The following is an 18264-nucleotide window of genomic DNA, read 5'->3' as shown; positions in this document are numbered from 1 at the left end:
TGGCAGCACTTAGCACTTTCCAGGAGGAAGGGGATGGGGGAGCAGGGATGCAGCATGCTCTGGGGAGGAGATGGAGATGAGGCAGGGCTGGGGTGGGTACTTGGGGGAATGGGGTGGAAGGGGGGCTGAGGGAGGGCGGATGATTGAGCAGGAAGAGGCTGGGGGGTGGGGGAGCACCCACCCAGTAGAGGGTAAGTCAGTGCCATCGGGGTGAGTGGTGGAGGGGGAGGGTGAAGAGGGGAGTGGCAGGTGGGGAGGGTGAAGAGGCTAGCGGGGTGGCAGGGGTGGTGGGTGAGGAGCCGAGTGGTGGGTGGGGAACTGAGGAGGGGAGGGGGGGAGGAGGGGGAGGTGGCAGGGGAGGGGATGAGGTGGGGCAGTGGGTGGGGGGCCTACTGATAATTGCATGTGCCCTGTTCCTAGAGTAAATAAGTCTGAAATGTTCTTGGATTCATATTGCACACTAGTGTCCTTTGTTTAAATTCCCTAGACAACGTCTATCACTATGTGGCACTACTGACTTTTATACACAGTGACAGCTTGGCAGTGAGATTCTAGGCAGCTAGTGGGTTTGGAAACACTGAACATATTCAAATATATTTGTGTTTTAGACAGTCGAAGTACAGACCAGTCATAGCCACTAACAGTGTTATCCACTTTCTCTTTAGTCAGTGAAGTATAGAGGTAACCACTCTCTTATGTCTTGTACTAAAGCAACATATGAATATACTTAATGCAAGATTTAAGTAGTAGACTACAGTTACAAAAAGACAGGAAATGTAAAATACACTGTCCCTACAGCAATGTTAACTGGTCCATTGGTCTTGCTAGGTATGCTAGGTCCATTAATGTATAGTAGACTAATTAGTTTTAAGGTATACAGGATCCATGTATAATGTACACTAGATCCATTCCTTTTTACCAATCATCAGTTTTCTCCTATTTCTGATTTTTAGAGGTTTTTTTTGTGATAATTTTACCACGTGCATTCTGTGTGTCTATTGTGTGTGGTCCAGGGAAGCAATTACAACTCTCATTTCATTGGTCCCAACAGCAGCCTGGCATCATCAGCACCTGTTCTGTGCTCCCTCATCAGTCCAAATAGTAGAGTGGCAGTGATGGAGCTAACACTGGGTGAATAATGAAAAAAGTAGTCACTGCATAATTTATTTGAAAAATATCCTGACATTTGTCAAGTGAATTATTCAACTAATATCATTCAATCAGCTGCTGCTATCACAGAGAATGTGAGGATTCATTAGCTTTGATTAAAATCTCAGTAGAAGCAAAGTAAGTATATTCAGAATTGATTTCATATTTTAAAAAGTAATGATCTCACCCAATCTAAACAAAATCCTCAGTAAGGACTATGTCAATGCTAATAAGTATCAAAGCGTTGTTTATTCTCTGACATTTCTGCCTCACTCCACCCTATTTGGTCAAAAGTGTCTAAAAGGGTTTAACTGAAAAATAAAATCACCCTTGGGTACAGAGTAAAGGTCAATCCTGCAAACACTTATACATGATCTTAACTTTACTCATGTGAGCAGGGTGACCAGATGTCCTGATAAAATCAGGACTGTCCCGATATTTAACTCTTTGTCCAGCATCCTGATCAATGTACGATCGGGACACCATTTGTCACGATATTCAGGTAGGAGGTGAGTGGGAGGAAGGTGCTGACTCCATGGGTGCTCCAGGGTTGGAGCACCCATGGGGAAAAATTGCAGCCAAGCTCCCCGCTCCTCACCTTCTCCCCTCAGCATGCTGCATGCCTGCTCCCTTCCCCCCTCCCAGCGCTTTCTGCCACCTAACAGCTGTTTGGCAGCACTTAGCACTTTCCAGGAGGAAGGGGATGGGGGAGCAGGGATGCAGCATGCTCAGGGGAGGAGATGGAGAAGAGGCAGGGCAGGGGTGGGGACTTGGGGGAAAGGGGTGGAATGGGGGCAGAGTGAGGGCGGATGATTGAGCAGGAAGAGGCAGGGGGGTGGGTGAGCACCCACCCAGTAGAGGGGAAGTCAGTGCCATCGGGGTGAGTGGTGGAGGGGGAGGGTGAAGAGGGGAGTGGCAGGTGGGGAGGGTGAAGAGGCTAGCGGCGGGTGGCAGGGGTGGGTGAGGAGCCGAGTGGTGGGTGGGGAACTGAGGAGGGACGCAGCAAGCCAGCAGGGGATGAGGAAGGGCACGGTGTGGGGAGTGCCGAGCGAGGAGGGCGTGGGACCTGGGGCGGAGCCTGGGAGGAGCAGGGGTGGACTGTGGGCAGGGCTGACAGCACCTCAATGTGTCTCAATATTTTAGTGTTGTGATCTGGTCACCGTACATGTCAGCAGCCCCACTGAAGTCACTGAGAGGACGTACACGAGTTAAGTTAAGCACATGCGTAAGTGTCTGCTTGCTCCTGCCAAAAGCATGGAAGAAATAAATAAAGAAGCAAATTGGAAAAAAAAATAAAAATAAAAAAAGAGGGGAAAAAAGGAATGGGGGAAAAATGTGACGTGTTACCTTAAACACAGGAAGCACTGGGAAACACCCTCTATAGTAGAAGAGTCAGATCTGGTTCTTTCAAATTGTTATCTTATTAACCTCTGTAGTCAACATGTCAAGCAGTGATTTATGATTGCCTTTCCCTATGGCTGATGATAGTATTACTTATGGGAATGAAGAATTGGATTTTAAACGGCATAAGACTCAGAATAAAGAAATAAGTGAATGCCTGAGGACCCCAATTCAATCCACTGTCTCAGTAAAGGGTACTCCCTTAGCCCAGATCAGGTCAGAGGAGAACACAGATGCCATACCCCCAAACAAAAGTGGAAATGAAAAATACAAAAGAAGTATTTAACCCATGCATGCAAAAAACCCCCAACATGTGACCATTTCATAGAGCTCATTAAAACTATACATGGCAGCAGGATAAACACTCATTCAATCTACAGTCTGGAAGTCATCTGTGTTTTATTCATCTCTGTGTTAGCATCCCAACCGCATCTGATCTTCTGGATCTTCTTCCTAAGGCATGGGAGAAGCAGGACGCTTTTACAAAGCAGGACTATAATAGGAAGAAAAACGGCTATCATAAATGTAGGAGGGGTGTACCACACAAATTGGTTTACGTCAACCCATTTATTCCAGGCAAATACCAATGCGTGAATTGTGCATAGCAGCAAAGCTAAATACCCCATCTTGCTCTGGAAAGAGAAAAGAACACAAGTTTATTTTTTTCCCCAATAACAGTAAAAAATGTACTTTATTAGGCAGATGTTGTAAACACTAAGGGCTTGATGCATAACCCACAAAGGTCACTGGGCTTTAGATCAGATCAAAGACCATTAATTCAGTAACTAAGGGGCTCAATCCTACACCCATCAAAGTAGTGGCAAAATTCTCCTCGATTTTGATGGGAGAAAGTTTGGGCACATTTTTGCAACTTTTCCATGTAGCAGCAGTATAAATGAGATGTCAAGAGGGATGGGTGGTCTGTGGTGCTACATACAAATCGTACTTCCCTCAGAAGACATAGGTCCGTTCTTGATATCAGCTCAGTTTCCCCATATGCCATTTTTATCCTGCGTTAGCAGGAGTATGGATGTGACTTGATGTTTTGTTAGGCCTTTCCCACCTCTTATTTCTATAAGTACGAAGTAAGATTTTTTTTTTAAATTTCTTGCAAAGCAAATTAGTACAATCAAGAACTTCTGATGTTCCATGCTATAACCCCCCACCCCCAATTTAATAACTGTAGAAGAGCTCAGTGCTGTCTTCCTTGTACAGAAATAACTCCCACTGACATCACTGGATTTGATTTAGGATGTTCAGGGAATTCAGGATTGAGCCAGAGAAAAAAAAGTACAGAAGCAACAGCGAGAAAACAAAAATTGTTTTTTTTTAAATGTAACTTTTCATAGTAATCACTGGGAAATCATACACTGCACTTTCATGTTCTAGATATCCCTTCACATAAATCAGATTGATACATTATTTGTTTACAAGACTAATCTAGCAAATTAGTGTTATTCTTCTCGTTAGATGGACTTCTTTACCTTGCTGTTGGTATGAGCTGGGTGATACCTAGTTGAAGAAGAAGGTGGGCATAACTGCCGCCCTTTCATTTAGGACAGCATGAGAAGCTATTGAGCTCCTCTAGAGAACCAAGACGCTGAAACACTACGAGCATCACTCAAAACAAAGGCAGATGTAAGACAGGTCAGAAACAGAGACACACAGGTGAAGGAGTTTCACTGGATATTGTTTTAGTGGAAATGTGTGTGTCTGTGATAAAAGCAGGAGGGAAGGAAAAACACCACAGAAGCTGAGATACAAGCAGTAGAAGGCCAAGGGCACAGCCAGAACCAACTCTGTCTGGGAATGTGTCCCTGAGAGAGCTTTTGGGCTAAGTGCTCGCTGGAACTGAGAGAAACAAAACTGTCTCCTGCTATTTGATTCCTGTTGTGTTCAGGGAAACAGGACTTTATGTACATTCTTTGGAAATTAACAGAGTTGTATCAGAGAAACACTGGAGTATCTGCGATTTCTCCTGAAACAACCCTCTAGATCCTGAATCTTGTCTTACAGGTTGGGTCAAAAAGGGATTACAGTACTTTAATATGAATAGCCAAAATTGTGAGGTAGAGGCCCCTCTTCACTACCTTCCCCCAGCTACCCTCTATACATCTGAGAATTTTAACCACAACTGATTGCATCTCATGTTACAGTACATATGATCCCTCATCACTGCACTGTCAGGAGATACTCATTGATGACCTAACGCAGAGTGCTTAATAGGTAATCAAACTTTCATGTTTAGGTGCTCAGAGCCTGATTCACCACTCTGTTAAACCAGTTTTACACTGACTTCAGGGGAGTCTTTTAAAATTAATACTAATGCAAGTTAGAGGAAAACCCTAGCCCCTCAAACTGATGCTTAGGTGGCCGAAGCAAGCACATGTGGATGCTGAGATTGGTACATATGTAGGATTGATTGGGTGTACCTATGGGCAGAATTTGACCCCTTAACTTTTCAACTAGGTTCCTTTGCTTTGAACACACCTTTTTTGCTGGAGAGGGAGAGTGAAAGCCTATGTTTATGGTAAGGACCTGATCCTTGTCCTCCCTTCCATCTGCTTTGTGCTGTGCAGGCACATCAGGGCATGGCTGGGCCAGTAGGAATGGGCCAACGTATTACAGAAATGCATTTTATGGCAATGATACTTGGCCAATGGAATGATCCCCAAGTGACCATCACTGTCAGTGGCCAGCCCCTGGATTAGTGGAGCTGGAAGGTGGCCTTTCCCCCTACCTTGTCTCCTATACTGAATGCAAATTGGCTTGGTCCCAGGGAATCTGGCCTTAATGGTTTTATATAGGATGTGGCAGTACAAATGCCTCTCCACTGCCCTGCCAACATACTTTGATCCTGTCTGGACTCAAAAGAATCTCATGTTAACACCCTTCTAATACTTGACTTTATGACCAAACCTCCAACAAAGGTGCAAATTGTGGGGGTGGTTTTTGTGATGGACTGTACTGAGTCCACAGTCTCATTTCTCATGCAGTAGGCCATGGAACAGCCATCTGATTTTTTATAACCAAGAATGTTAAGTTGGTGACATCTGAACTAGTATCCTAGAGGAGTGGGGATTCACCTTGTCATTAACAACCGCTAATCTTTAACAACATTGTAGCCTACCAATATGTCAATCTTTTTTTGCCAAGTAACAAATAAAGTAGAATGTTTGTTGCAAAGCAATTGGCAAAGGACACTGAGTAAACTTTCAAACTGGTTTCCACGAACACTGTGATGTTCTGATATTTTAAAGAAAGGCTATTACTGCTGATCTTAATTTATAATGTAAAATCCTCCAAGAGCACACAGATCACATGTAATGTTTATGTGTACCTGAATATAGTGGAACTCTCTCCAGGTCAAAGAATGGCTGACAGATGGAATTGATGTTACTGCCAGTATGGCCAGCAGAGCTAGTCCCAGAATTCCTAGAGACACATAAATCTCCATTCTCCAGACATCATGTTCAATCCAGGCATTTTCCTTTTTTTGCTTGACCTGCCAAAAGAACATCACATTTAAAGTGACAGACTGACACAGGACCTTGCTGTTCCCAAGAATTGTAGCTATTTACATTAGAGTCATTTAGCCATAAGCCAAGAGAAATACTGGGCTTTGTTTTCACTCCCTTTCTTTTGCTTTTGCCCTGCAAGTGAGAAGGCAGCTGAGTCTCTGCGTTTAACTGTTGGGTTGTTTACTTCTGATGATAAAGGTTGCATCAGTCTATGCTGAAGGGAAATCACCTAGATTGAGAAGTGTTTACTGACTTGAGAAACGCCTTCACCCAGAGGAGACTTGTCCTGCAGCCTTTGTAACCTGACTTCACAGCAGGAGAATCTTTATTCTTTCACAACAAAATTCCACCTATGGCTAAATACCATATTTGGAAGATTCTAACAGGAAATATATTAACCTGGACTATTTTTAAGGGGCTAATCAGCAGGCATTCTCAATTACTTTGTTATCCTGCCAGGATAGCTATTTAGCTCTAAGAATTACACTTGGCCCATTGAGCTGCCCTGAAAACAATGGTCTGTACAGAGGAAAGGATTAGACTTCAGAGGACCTTGATTCTCCAGGTTGTTCTAATTTATGGCTGCCTGCAACAGCCCTTAAGAGGCCATTGCATCAGGTAGGGAACATCACAATGCAGTGTGCTCCAGTCACAGTCATTCTGCCCTGACATGGCGCCAGGACACTCTCTATACTGGGGGCTGTGAGTGGCTTAGCAGCACTACGCTACCTGGGGATACTCTAATGCCAGGGAAATTCCCAGCAGGCCACTCAGGCCAGCTTTTTTTGTAAATTCTGGAGCAAAGAGCTTGTGCCTGTGCAGAATTCTCAAGAAGCTGAGAGCATTCTACCCTCTTTGAGTCAAACACATCTACGCTCATTTACCCTGGCTCCATGAGTGCTCTGGGGCTGGAGCACCCACAGGGAAAAATTAGTGGGTGCTCTGCACCCACTGGCAGCCAAGCTCCCCTCACCTCCCACCCCACATCCTCCTCCTCTCCCCTGAGCACACCACATCCTCGCTCCTCCACCTACCTCCCAGCATTTCCTGCCTGGCCATCGCCAAACAGGTGTTTGGCAGCGTTAGCATACTTGGGGGCGGGGGAGGAAGCAGGAACATGGCGCGTTCAAGGGAGGAGGTGGGGAAGAGGCGGGGTTGGGGCAGGGATTTGGGGAAGGAGTTGGAATGGGGGCAGGGCAGGGGTGGGAAGAGGCGGGGCAAGGGTGGGGGCCTCATGGAAGGGGTAGAGTGGGGGCGGGGCCGGGGACAGAGAGAGGGTCGAGCACCCAGGGGAAAGTGAGGAAGTCGGCACCTGAGATGGGACTTTAAGACTAACACCACTTCACACTTATTTGTTATTTATATTGTTTATTATTTATTTATTATTTATTATTTATTGTTTATTATTTATATTGATATTGTTATTTATAGATAGGAAGACAGTCAGAGGAGGATCTCAAAGTACTTTACAAAGAACTAATTACCTGGGAGGCAGGTATGATTGTAGTTGTTTTAAGGAGGGCTAATCTCAAACCCACACAGGAGAAATGACTTGCTCAAGAGTATGCAGATTCATTGGCAGACCCATGATTGACACCTGGAGGACACGACTCGAGGCTTTAGCAATTAGATTCTGGTCTCTCACTTTAACATACCCTGGCCTGTTAAATGAAGCAATATATATTTTGTGGGTCAGCCCATTGGTTTTTAAACAAAGAGCTTTGTGGCAGCTGCCTCAGATTCAAATGACAATCTTTCTCCTCACAGGCTTCTCTGTGTGAGCTGAGTAGATGTGAGATCAGGACTCTGTCAATAAAGAAGTTTTAGTTCGATATTTGGACCCAATCATACCTGTTGATACGCCCAGTTCAGAAGCTTGTATCTGTAAGATCTCCTCATTGGGTAGCACAAGCTATAGCATGCATGCATTGAGGCAAAGAAAAAACTGAGAAGGCCGAGCTGCTTTCTTGATAACATCCATCCATTCAACCACGGTGGAAATCGTTTATACTTGGTCCCATAGTGGAGCTGGAAACCTGCAGCTAATATCCCTGGTAAATAAACCAGTGCCAGAAGGGTGATTGAAACCACTGGTAAAACTTTGTTTATGACCAGGATTGGAATTTTATAGAAAGTGTTTTCATTAGTAGTGACAAAAGGGTGGACCACATCTCTGAGAAAAGTATAGATAAATATTGGCAATGAGGATATAGATGCTATTTTCAGTGGCAAGTGCCATTTGGGGAAGAGATCTCCCCTGCAGTGTTGATCTGAAGGGTATTCAAATTCATCAAAATGATGTGTTTGATGTAAATGAAAAAATGCAACCTCTTCGTGGGTGTAGGTGATTTGCAAATCTGTATTCTGAAAAGGATAAAGAGAAAAAAAAGTGTCAAGTTTAAGAGGAGATTGAAGAATCCATCAATTATGTTAGACTCCTGCATTATTGCCCGTTCACCATATGTTTCTCTTACATTATACAAAACAGTAACATAATAGCTATCAAAGAAAAGACAGCTCAAACATGTGAGATTTCAACTCTCAGATACTTAGGTACCTAGCTGATCTGTACTGAGGCAATTCAAATCTAGATTTCTGGTTCCCTATTCATCCTCTAAGGTGGCTTCTGAATAGATTTTCACTCCAGGAAGGTAACTACCACAAGAGAAGATTTCATTATGACCTCTTCTGATAAGAGGAATAAATTTCAAGACACAGATTAATAATGTAACCCAAATAACGCATATGGCAGTGGAAGCCAGAGATTGTATAATACAACATTCTAGTCAGCCAGTGATATTTTAACTGCATTTGCAGGAGAAATTGAAAATTTTTTGATTGATGGTTCACAGACAGTAGAAACCAAAGAGCTAGGAGTACACATCAGCGCACTCCACGCTCGAGTCCATCCCTCCCTCACCAGACACACACAAGATCTAATAGTTTTCTGCCTCATTTCCCCCTTCACAAATGATGTGAAATTAGATCATCTCAACTACAAAATTGAATTTTCTTCTGCTAGGTAGGCATGGCTTGATTGGCTCTCGCTGAAGTTGGTGACAAAACTCTCATTGACTTTGGTGGGAGCAGAATTAGGCCAGAACTTCAGCATAACACTATAGCATGCATTACAGTCAGTGAATTTAAAGACTGTCCTGTGGTTATTACCTCTTGGAGAGGGAAACAGATTAGAATTTATGTTTTCCTTTTATATCTATGCAATGATGGGATGCTGGTAAAAGTTTGTCTGGAGGTGGGGAATTACATTTATTCTTCACAATCCAAAAGAAATGTTCCTTCATAATCCCGTAAAAATAAAATAAAGCCTCAAATAAGCCAGAAAGGGTTCCGTTTGAAGACATCTAACTTGGCATATGTCCAGAACTCAGTGAAGAAAAGTCTCTGTACTAGATTTGGGGAAAAAAAATTAGCGACTGTAATTTGGAAGTTGTAAATCTGCCTCATGTTAGGACATTGGAGGACTCCCAAACACAGGCGCTAACTTTCTTCTTTCCGGGTGGGTGGCTTACCCCTGCTTCGCCCAGAGGCCCTGCCCCCACTCTGCTCCTTCCCTCAAGGCCCCACTCTTGCCTCTTCCTGCCTCCTCTCCGCCCCCTCCCCCGAGCGTTCCCTGCCCTCACTCCACCTCTTCCCATCCTGCTCCAACCCCCTCTTCCCAGTGCCTCCTGCCTGCCGCTGAACAGCTGATCAGCGGCAGGCGCTGGGGGCAGGAGGCAGAACACGGGGAGGAGGGGGCTTGCTGAGCAGCTGACTGGCGGATGGCTGGTGGGTGCTGAGCACCCACTATTTTTTAGCCTGGGTGTTTGAGCCCCAGAGCACCCATGGAGTCAGTGCCTATGCTCCCAAAGCAGGTTCAGGGCTGTCATCCAGCATCATTCTCAAGAACCAAACTGCTCTATAGGACAATGGTGCTGACACAAGTCAGAGGGGAAAATTCAGAGATGATGTGCGAAAGGGGGCAGCATGTAGCTCACTGGTAATTGGGTGCGAGTCTCTACTTCAAGCTAGGAGTGTAATTTCCAGCTCAAGGAGACATACCTGTGCTAGCTATGTAGTCCCAGTTGCATGAGGGGTTGGTTGAACAGCAGGAAGGGTAGCCAGCCCGTGTATGCAACTGTCCAAGACCACAGGCACATACCCGAGGAAGCTAGCTCTTCCTGCTGCCACAGCTACACTCTATTTTTAGCGTGCTAGCTCCATCAGAGCTAGCGAGGGTATGTCTCCTTGAGCTGGGAATTCCATACCCTGCTCCAAGTGCAGGCATACCCTAAGGCTTTGTATTCACTGACAGAACAGTATCTGGGTTTTTGACAGCGAGATAACAAGTCTGTATAGTGATCTTGCTGTAAAATCCTAAGTGGAGACAAGGTACTCGCAATGGTTACTTCATGACAGCGAGGTGAGTACAGCCCTCCTCTGCGGTTTGACCTAGTTTACCTTATGCCTTGTCTGCAGTAGGTTTTACACTAGGACAGCTAACATGCTAGTTATGCCACAGTAAAAACATAGCTTGTCTGTCTGTGAAGACAGACTCCATTAGATGCACCCAGGCTAGGGGTACCCCTACACTGCAACTGGAGGTGTGACTGTAGCTCAGGTAGACATACCCGTGCTAGCTTTAATCTTGCTAGCATGGCTAAAAACAGAAGTGTAGATGTGGCAGCTCAGGGTTCAGCATGGGCTATACAAGCCCGCTGGGGTCCTTGAGTACCTACTCCCATCACTAGCCCATGCTGCCACATCTACATGGATACGTTTAGCAATGACAGTGTGAGTAAAGCTAGCGTGGCTATGTCTGCCTGAGCTGCAATCACATCTTGGATTGCAGTGTAGACATTCCATAAGCAGCTCTAGAGGGTGAGCAGAGGCAGACTGAACTGGTGTAACATACATGCGGAGAGGACAGAAAGTGGGGTAAATTATATGCTCTAAAATTCATCTGTGAACTTGGCCCAGAGGTTTTAACCTTTTGAAGAAGTGGTTTGAAAGGCCTAAATCAATGATAAGGGATAGCTACCCTCAGAATAAGGAATTAGTTTTGTGACTCAGCACCTACTGAGGCTCTGGGGGATGGGCGGGCACAAGCCTGCCCACATCTAAAGGGCCCTCCCCCCAGCCTAAGGGGAGGAGCTACTTGACCCAGGCTTCAAGCAGATTTGGGGGGGAAGGAGGAGAACAAATGAAAAAAAACCAGGCAAGGGAGTGAGGGTCACATGGTTAAAAGCAGGGAGCCAGAGGTGGACACTGAGCAGAGAACCCTGGACTGTGCCCTCTGCTTCTCAAAGTCATCCAGGGAGCCAGTGGACATGGCCCAGAGGAACTCTGCCCAGAGACATGACTTTAGGCAGGTTCAGAAATAGGCTCTAGTCACAGAGAACTTCTCAGTCCAGCTTCCTCCTGCAGAGGCAAATTTCTGCTGGAAAAGATTTTTTTTTTGGCTGGACTTTTCTTTTGGGAGCAGTGAGGAAGACAATGTTCATTGTGAGATGACTACTTTAAAAAGACTGTCTTTTAAAGGGGGTGTTCAGGGATTTCTTACTGGAATAAAATGATTTCTAATGGGCTTTGTTCAGCTAGCAGGGCACACTCAAATCCCTTATGTAGCTCTGAACTGTGCTGCCACTCCACTGGCCCAAACTGTGTGTTTAAGCACGGTCTCTGACTACACAGAATGAAATGTCTTTATCTTTTTAGCTCCTCATAACAATATTGTTACAAGACTTAAAGATGAGCTGATGAGATCCCTGTGTTATGAAAACAGTTAATTCTCCAGAACAACCAAGGTATGAGATCAAACAATTGCATGATGCATATGAGCTTTTTTTATATGGATGTTACCGAATCTTTATGGTTTCCCATATTTCTCCCAGGCTCCGGTTTCTGAACTTCATCCCGATCCAGAGTCTTCCCGCTCTCCATTACAAAGGAACCCTGAAAAATAACTACAGGATGTAAGTCATCAAGTGCTCAAATGCACTACTGCAATTTTGTCGCTTTTTACTGAAATGCAGAAATGACCATATTTTTCATTTGCCATACGTTTTCAGGACCATTTGCCTCCTATGGAGGTGACACTCAGCCTGTGGCTTTAGAGTGGTGCATGCTTCCTTGGGGCACTCTTGGCTTTAACTGGAGTTCCTTTAATTTTTTCCTGATCCTAGGCAGAATGAGGATCATGAGACAACTCAGTTCTGTCTGAGACATTAGAGGCAGCACAGGGAAAACTGAGCAAGTTGAATGGACTTGCGAAGATCATGTCAATCCATAACAGTGAGGTCAAGGTGTGGGGAAGGGATAAAATGGAAAGGGTCTGCAGCACTATCCTCTCTTGGTTTCAATGTTGCCATTCTAATAATCCTTTCTTGTACCACTTCACACAGATTTCCAAGAGCATGATCTGGATTGGAAAGATAGTCGGGCAAGTGATCGTCATGCATTAAGACATGCAGCTCTTATTCTGATACTACATATTCTAGAAATGAGAATCCCAACAATACCTGCCTGCTATTAAAGGCTTGTGATATTGTGGAGTATGTAGTGAAATTTACTATAACGGTTATCAGCTGGGATGACAGCTGTTGTTGCAAAAGTAACGATTAGAAGCCAATTTATCAGTTTTCTGGAAATACAAATATTCCTAATAAGCAATACTGAAAAAAGAAACTGTGAGAATGAATGCATGTTCTCATCCAATGCAACACACGTCTCAGCTGTGGAGCTGCATACAAAGAATCATAGGGTATGGGTCATGAAAGTGCATTTGCTTTCTTGAGCCAGCATTAATGAAAACAAAAATCTGCTGAATGTCCAATAATGAGATGTGGGTTAGGAGGGTCCATAATAGGAGACATTAATAATTTTACTCTGTGGTAAATGCTAAATGAATTGGCAAGAAGCAGCCACAACCAGTGCACCCACTGAGACAAAGAAAATTACATTTAAAAGCCCAGCTGTTGAGGAAATAGCTAAATAGAATTATGGCTAAGTAGATCATAATTATTATTATATGACAAAAGTGTTGTTGTAAGTCCTTTCCTCACTGCATGTTGGCTCAACTTCCCACCTTCTACAGTGAAGCAGTAAAACCATTTAAAACTATAAGGGACAAGCTCCTGCTGTTGAATATAAGGTTTGCTGTCCACTCTGAGCTCAGCTGGTAAACCAAATGATATTTTTCCTTCTGATGTGACCATTCCATTTTGTAACATGAAAAGCTGATGCAGAATTATGCTAAATAAACAAACTAGGGTCCAAAATCTGCAGCCATCACTCAGGGAAAGCTACCTGTCAAGTCAATGGAGTAAGGACTGCAGGACTTGGCCTGATGAGACGAGAAATAATAAACATGATTAGAACTGTGATGGTATCTCCCATAAGGCTTTATGGAAATATGCTTAGAATGTGTTTTATGGAAATATGCTTAGAATGTGTTTTATGCTACATATGCCATGTAACATATTTCCGTAAAGGTTATGATCTACTGAATGTATTAAACCTATTTGTATGCATGTATCATTTTTGTATTCGAAGTTATGAATGTTATGAACATGGGCTGTATACTTGCTTGATTTCTAAGTAGCCTTATTTAGAACATTTGGTCACTTCTTGGGAAAGGAATGTGCAAGTTAAATGCTCAATCAGGAAGCACTTAGACAAAAGAGCTTGGAAGACTTCAATCCACATAAGAAGTCTACCTGAGGACAAGGTAGCATGTGGGTAATGTCTGCTACCTGCAAGTCCTGAGTCATGCATGGGCATGAGACTTGCCCATGTGATTCCAAATCTCCATTTTGTGACTGGATTCTACACAGGGGGAGAGAGGGAGGGGTGTCTACCTAGAAGAGAAAGTCTATTTAAACCCTTGGGAGACCCTTCCATGATGTCTTCAGCTGGCTAAAGAGAGAGCCTCTCCCCCCGCCCCAGGATACTGAAAGAAACTGGAATGAAGGACAAAGACTGCAAGGGGTGTGAGTGGTTGCTGGACCCAGGCTAAAAGGAGATTAGTCTGTAAAAGGAAGCATTCTGGAACTGATGAGATTATCTGTATTCAGTTTGATTAGACATAGATTTGCACATTTTATTTTATTTTGCTTGGTGACTTACTTTGTTCTGTCTGTTACTACTTGGAACCACTTAAATCCTACTTTCTGTATTTAATAAAATCACTTTTTACTTATTAATTAACTCAGAGTGTGTTAATACCTGGGGGAGCAAACAACTGTGCATATCTCTCTATCAGTGTTATAGAGGGTGAACAATTTATGAGTTTACCCTGCATAAGCTTTATACAGGGTAAAACAGTTTTATTCGGGTTTAGACCCCATTGGGAGTTGGGCATCTGGGTGTTAAAGACAAGCACACATCTGTGAGCTGCTTTCAGGTAAACCTGCAGCTTTGGGGCAAGTAATTCAGACCCTAGGTCTTTGTTGGAGCAAACAGAAGTGTCTGGCCCAGCAAGACAGGGTGCTGAAGTCCTGAGCTGGCAGGGAAAACAGGAGCAGAAGTAGACTGGACACATCAGGTGGCAGCTCCCAGGGGGGTTTCTGTGATCCAACCAGTCACAAGAACTTACTGTGGGAGTTACATCTGAAAACCTGCTGTTATATTTGCAAAATTACAGCATAGGTTTCAAGAACCAAAAGTTTTTCTTTTAAAGAACTCGGCGTTGTTTGGACATATGCACACAGTTTCTAAAAAAAAAAAAAAAGAACTTTTCACATTTGCATTTAGCAAAGCTTTTGTTCTGAACTTTGTGGAAGATCTAGTGATAAACACACAGTATTTGGAATAGTTAAAGTATTGTTCAGAGTTTCCTCTACAGTCAGAATGGGATTAGATCTTCTCCAGGTTTTGAGACATTGTCCCTAAAAAGCTACCCAGGTGAGGATGTATGACAAACCGTGACCAAGCATTGTTCTTCACAGAAATAGTCTAAAGTCTGTTCCAATCAGCCAACCCAGCGGGGTGGCAGCCAGACTCGCAGGCACAGGAAATATGAATGAGCTGCTGTTTACTGCAAACGGGAGCCTTGCCTGGAAACATTTCCCCAGGACTCGGGCGACTTCTGTACAGGCAGCTCAGATTAATGCCTGGAAAACTAAACCAAACAAGACTTTGTCACCCCGAGTCTGGGGTTTACTCCCCTCCCTTTGTGGACTGTAAAACCAGTTCTGAGTCACCAGTTGCAGGAAAGTACTGATTGAATTTACCGCTGGAGTGGGGGAGGGAGAGGACTCTAGAGTGAAGTGAAGTTAGACCCCAGGACTCCTCCTGCTCCCGTTGTAACGGGTCTCCCGAGAGCCCACCAGTGGCTCGGCTCAGCAAGTATCTGATTAATCAGAGCAAGGCAGGGGAAAGCGCATCTATTGCTGCTATTTGTCTGCGTGAACGTACAACGCGGAGCTGTTAGAAAACGCAGAGATTAAACTCAAGTTACTTACAAACTTTCTACCTCGGTTGAGGTCTCCAGGCTCAGGACAGGGTGAGATTCCAAGGCGCGCTGGCGCAGCCCACACGCGACCTTGCAAGTCTGATGCCCAGACTTCAGCCCGCCTATCCTCCCTCTTTCCAGCCCCGCCTTCTGCTTCCATCCGGCTCCACCCCGCCTCCGCTGGGGCTGGGTGTAAACAGGATTTGCCAGAATCCTGCTGATTTTCGTCCACACAGCCCTCACATTGGGGCTAACTAGAGATCACGTTTCACCGCGCCTTTTGCACCGAAAAACCCTAGGCCTGTGCTGCGCCGGTACAGAAATCCCCGGATCCGGCAGCTGGATTTTTCTGGATCCAACCACGTTTGGCCCCCACCCTCCAGTTCTAACGCGTGAAGAGCGGAGACATGTAGCCGCTCCTCTCACCCCAAAGCCGTTCAGTCCCCAACGCCTCCTGGCACGTCAGTGCCACCGATCCACGGATCTGGATCCCGCGGGATCCAGCCAATTTTTGGCTCCCACCCTGCAAATTGTACTACTTAGACCAAAGGCGAGACTGGATCCTGCCAGTTTGGGGCCCTAACCCCCCACCCTTCAATTTCCCAGCCTAAATAGGGAGCGTCTTGAGCTGTTCTTGCCGCTCCCTGAAAAATCTGGGTCCTGAAACAGTGGCAGTTAATCCCTTGTTCCCTGTCCTCCTTTTCCTTATCTTTGCCAATCGTCCTGTGAGGAGCCTCTCTAACCCTTCTGCACTTTGACCCCGCCTCTTACCAGATAGTCTTGCCCTACCAAACAGAACACAAACTTAGGCGCTCCCTTTACACAAAAATAAATAAAAATAAATCTGAACCCCAACGCCTGCCTCCTCCAGTCTCAATCTACATCATACCCCGCTGCCTGCCAAATACCCTCCCTACATCCTATAACATGCCTCGCCTCAACTGCACATTCAATTCCGAACTCCCTCCCCTAACCCCGCTGCCAGCCAAACCCGTCTCCTTCCTGCTGACAAATAGCACTTCTGCAGCCCTGTCTTTACTAACGTAACCCTCACGCCCAAAGTCTGCCCTGATCTTGCCCCTTTTATCTGTGGCAGTTCTGACACAGCTGACCCACCTCGGGGATGCATTCAGAACACTAGCTCCGGACTGTGTTCACACTAGTACTGTGGATTATCTTGTCGGCATTTGGGAAGTTACTGCCATTGATACAAAACGTTATTCGCATCTCGCACTCGCTATCAGACTTAATCGCCTGCGCCTCGGGCTGCACTCGGGTTTAGAGGAGGTTTGCTAATGTAACTCAGTCTCATTTGGTTGTTTAATTTGAAGTACTTGACTCCACGCCTTTGATTTGGTGTGGATTTACATAGCACAGGGTCGTCCACGCTGAGCCGCGAGATAAGAGATTGCCCGTGGGATATAATTTTCTTCTCCTTTCCTGCTTTTTGTCACGCTTTAAAAAACTACTGTCAGGGTGACATCTAGCGGTAGGAACATGAAGGGAGGCACATGACTGCTTTAATCAGCTACACCTAGGGGTAGTGCTGTACATACAGAGAACTGGCTCAGTCTTTATATAAATATTAAGGTCCAAAGGCCGTCATGCTCCCATAGATATCAATGACAAAACTCTCATTAGAAATTCTTAATTGACTAGTTTAGTGGTATCTGGGCTACATTTTTTTTAGTTACTTATCAGATGACTAATATTGCCCAACCTCCAGCCTAACAATCATACCATTTCATTGAAGCTGTTGGTTATGACAGCCAACTTCCATTCAGGCTGAACAAGGGAACAATTAAGTGTCCCTTTGTTTAGTGAAAGATGAAACAATGGAAAACCACTACTAAAGGGCTAGACAGCTTGCAAACCTGGGCAGTGGCTAGACCATGCAGTCCAAGATGTGTCCCAGGTCTCTGATAAACATCAGGATGGAAGGATTGATTTGATTACAGCTGTGTGTCTGTATACAGGGGTATCAAAGGGTGTACCTGATGTGTAGTACTCCATTCTAGCCCAGCCTAGCTTAGGAACACCTGCCTCAGTTTCTCTTTCACTCAGAGTCCCTTCAAAAGTCCATGCAAGCCAGATATTCAAAACACTTTCCTTTCTGGAGTCCAATTTATGAAGTCCTATACAGTCTTTCAAAAGAAAACAAACCTAGAAAGCCTTTATCCCCTTTTTGCTAGGCCCAGCAAAATCTGACTCTAATCTGAGAGGTGGCAACTATACCTCTCAAGGTAAGAGAGGTCCTTTACTCCTCATGGATCATGCAGTTCTTGGCCTCTCTGCTGAGTCTGCCAAATAGTGTGATGGTTGATTGTGAGTTTGTGATATCGGAGCTGGAAGGGAGACCCACCAAACTCATCTTATATGGAGGCCATCAAACAACCATTAGACTGGAAGGGGAAAAAAACTTCCAATCACTACATGAGCTTCACTGTATTCAGACTGGTCTAGTGGTGCCAAGCTCTTTAGCAATGAGCTGAAGCATCCAGTTTCCCAATAGGTGCTAAGTTAGGAAGGGGATTTTATTCTACCTAAGTTCTTATATGGTGCTTGTCACCAGAGTATCTGAACATTAAGTAAGGCGACTATCAGCTGTCAGATGTGGTTTCTTCTCTCATCATCTCTCCACAGGGAAAATTACACATGTGGCAGAGTGGTACTAAGGTTGTTATTTCCCCATGTACTTTGTTAGGTATTTATATTGGAGAAGGCCAGGTTGAAGAAATGCAC

General features: G+C 44.7%; 1 protein-coding gene across 7 annotated transcripts; it reads right to left on the bottom strand.

The window, feature by feature from the left end:
- Positions 1–478: 478 nt before the first annotated feature.
- On the bottom strand, positions 479–17714 carry STEAP1 (STEAP family member 1). Of its 7 annotated transcripts, none has more exons than XR_005595270.1 (6): positions 15533–17473; positions 11931–12023; positions 7923–8435; positions 5891–6055; positions 2897–3003; positions 479–1127 (listed from the first exon to the last, which is right to left on the bottom strand). XR_005595270.1 is itself a non-coding variant. In XM_039528100.1 (6 exons), exons 1-5 carry the CDS (start codon positions 15680–15682, stop codon positions 2925–2927), a joined length of 1179 nt encoding a protein of 392 aa, XP_039384034.1. In that variant the 5' UTR covers positions 15683–17474; the 3' UTR covers positions 484–1127; positions 2897–2924. The 7 variants fall into 7 exon arrangements, 6 of the variants coding, with proteins under 6 accessions (XP_039384034.1, XP_039384036.1, XP_039384032.1 ...); XM_039528100.1 differs by having other exon boundaries at positions 484–1127; positions 2897–3182; positions 15533–17474; XM_039528102.1 differs by lacking the exons at positions 479–1127; positions 15533–17473 and adding an exon at positions 17517–17714 and having other exon boundaries at positions 1133–3182.
- Positions 17715–18264: the final 550 nt, after the last annotated feature.

This window comes from Mauremys reevesii, linkage group 2 (genome assembly GCF_016161935.1).
Source record: "Mauremys reevesii isolate NIE-2019 linkage group 2, ASM1616193v1, whole genome shotgun sequence".
Classification (NCBI taxonomy): Eukaryota; Metazoa; Chordata; order Testudines; family Geoemydidae; genus Mauremys; species Mauremys reevesii.
This window is presented reverse-complemented; position numbering and strand designations above follow the sequence as displayed.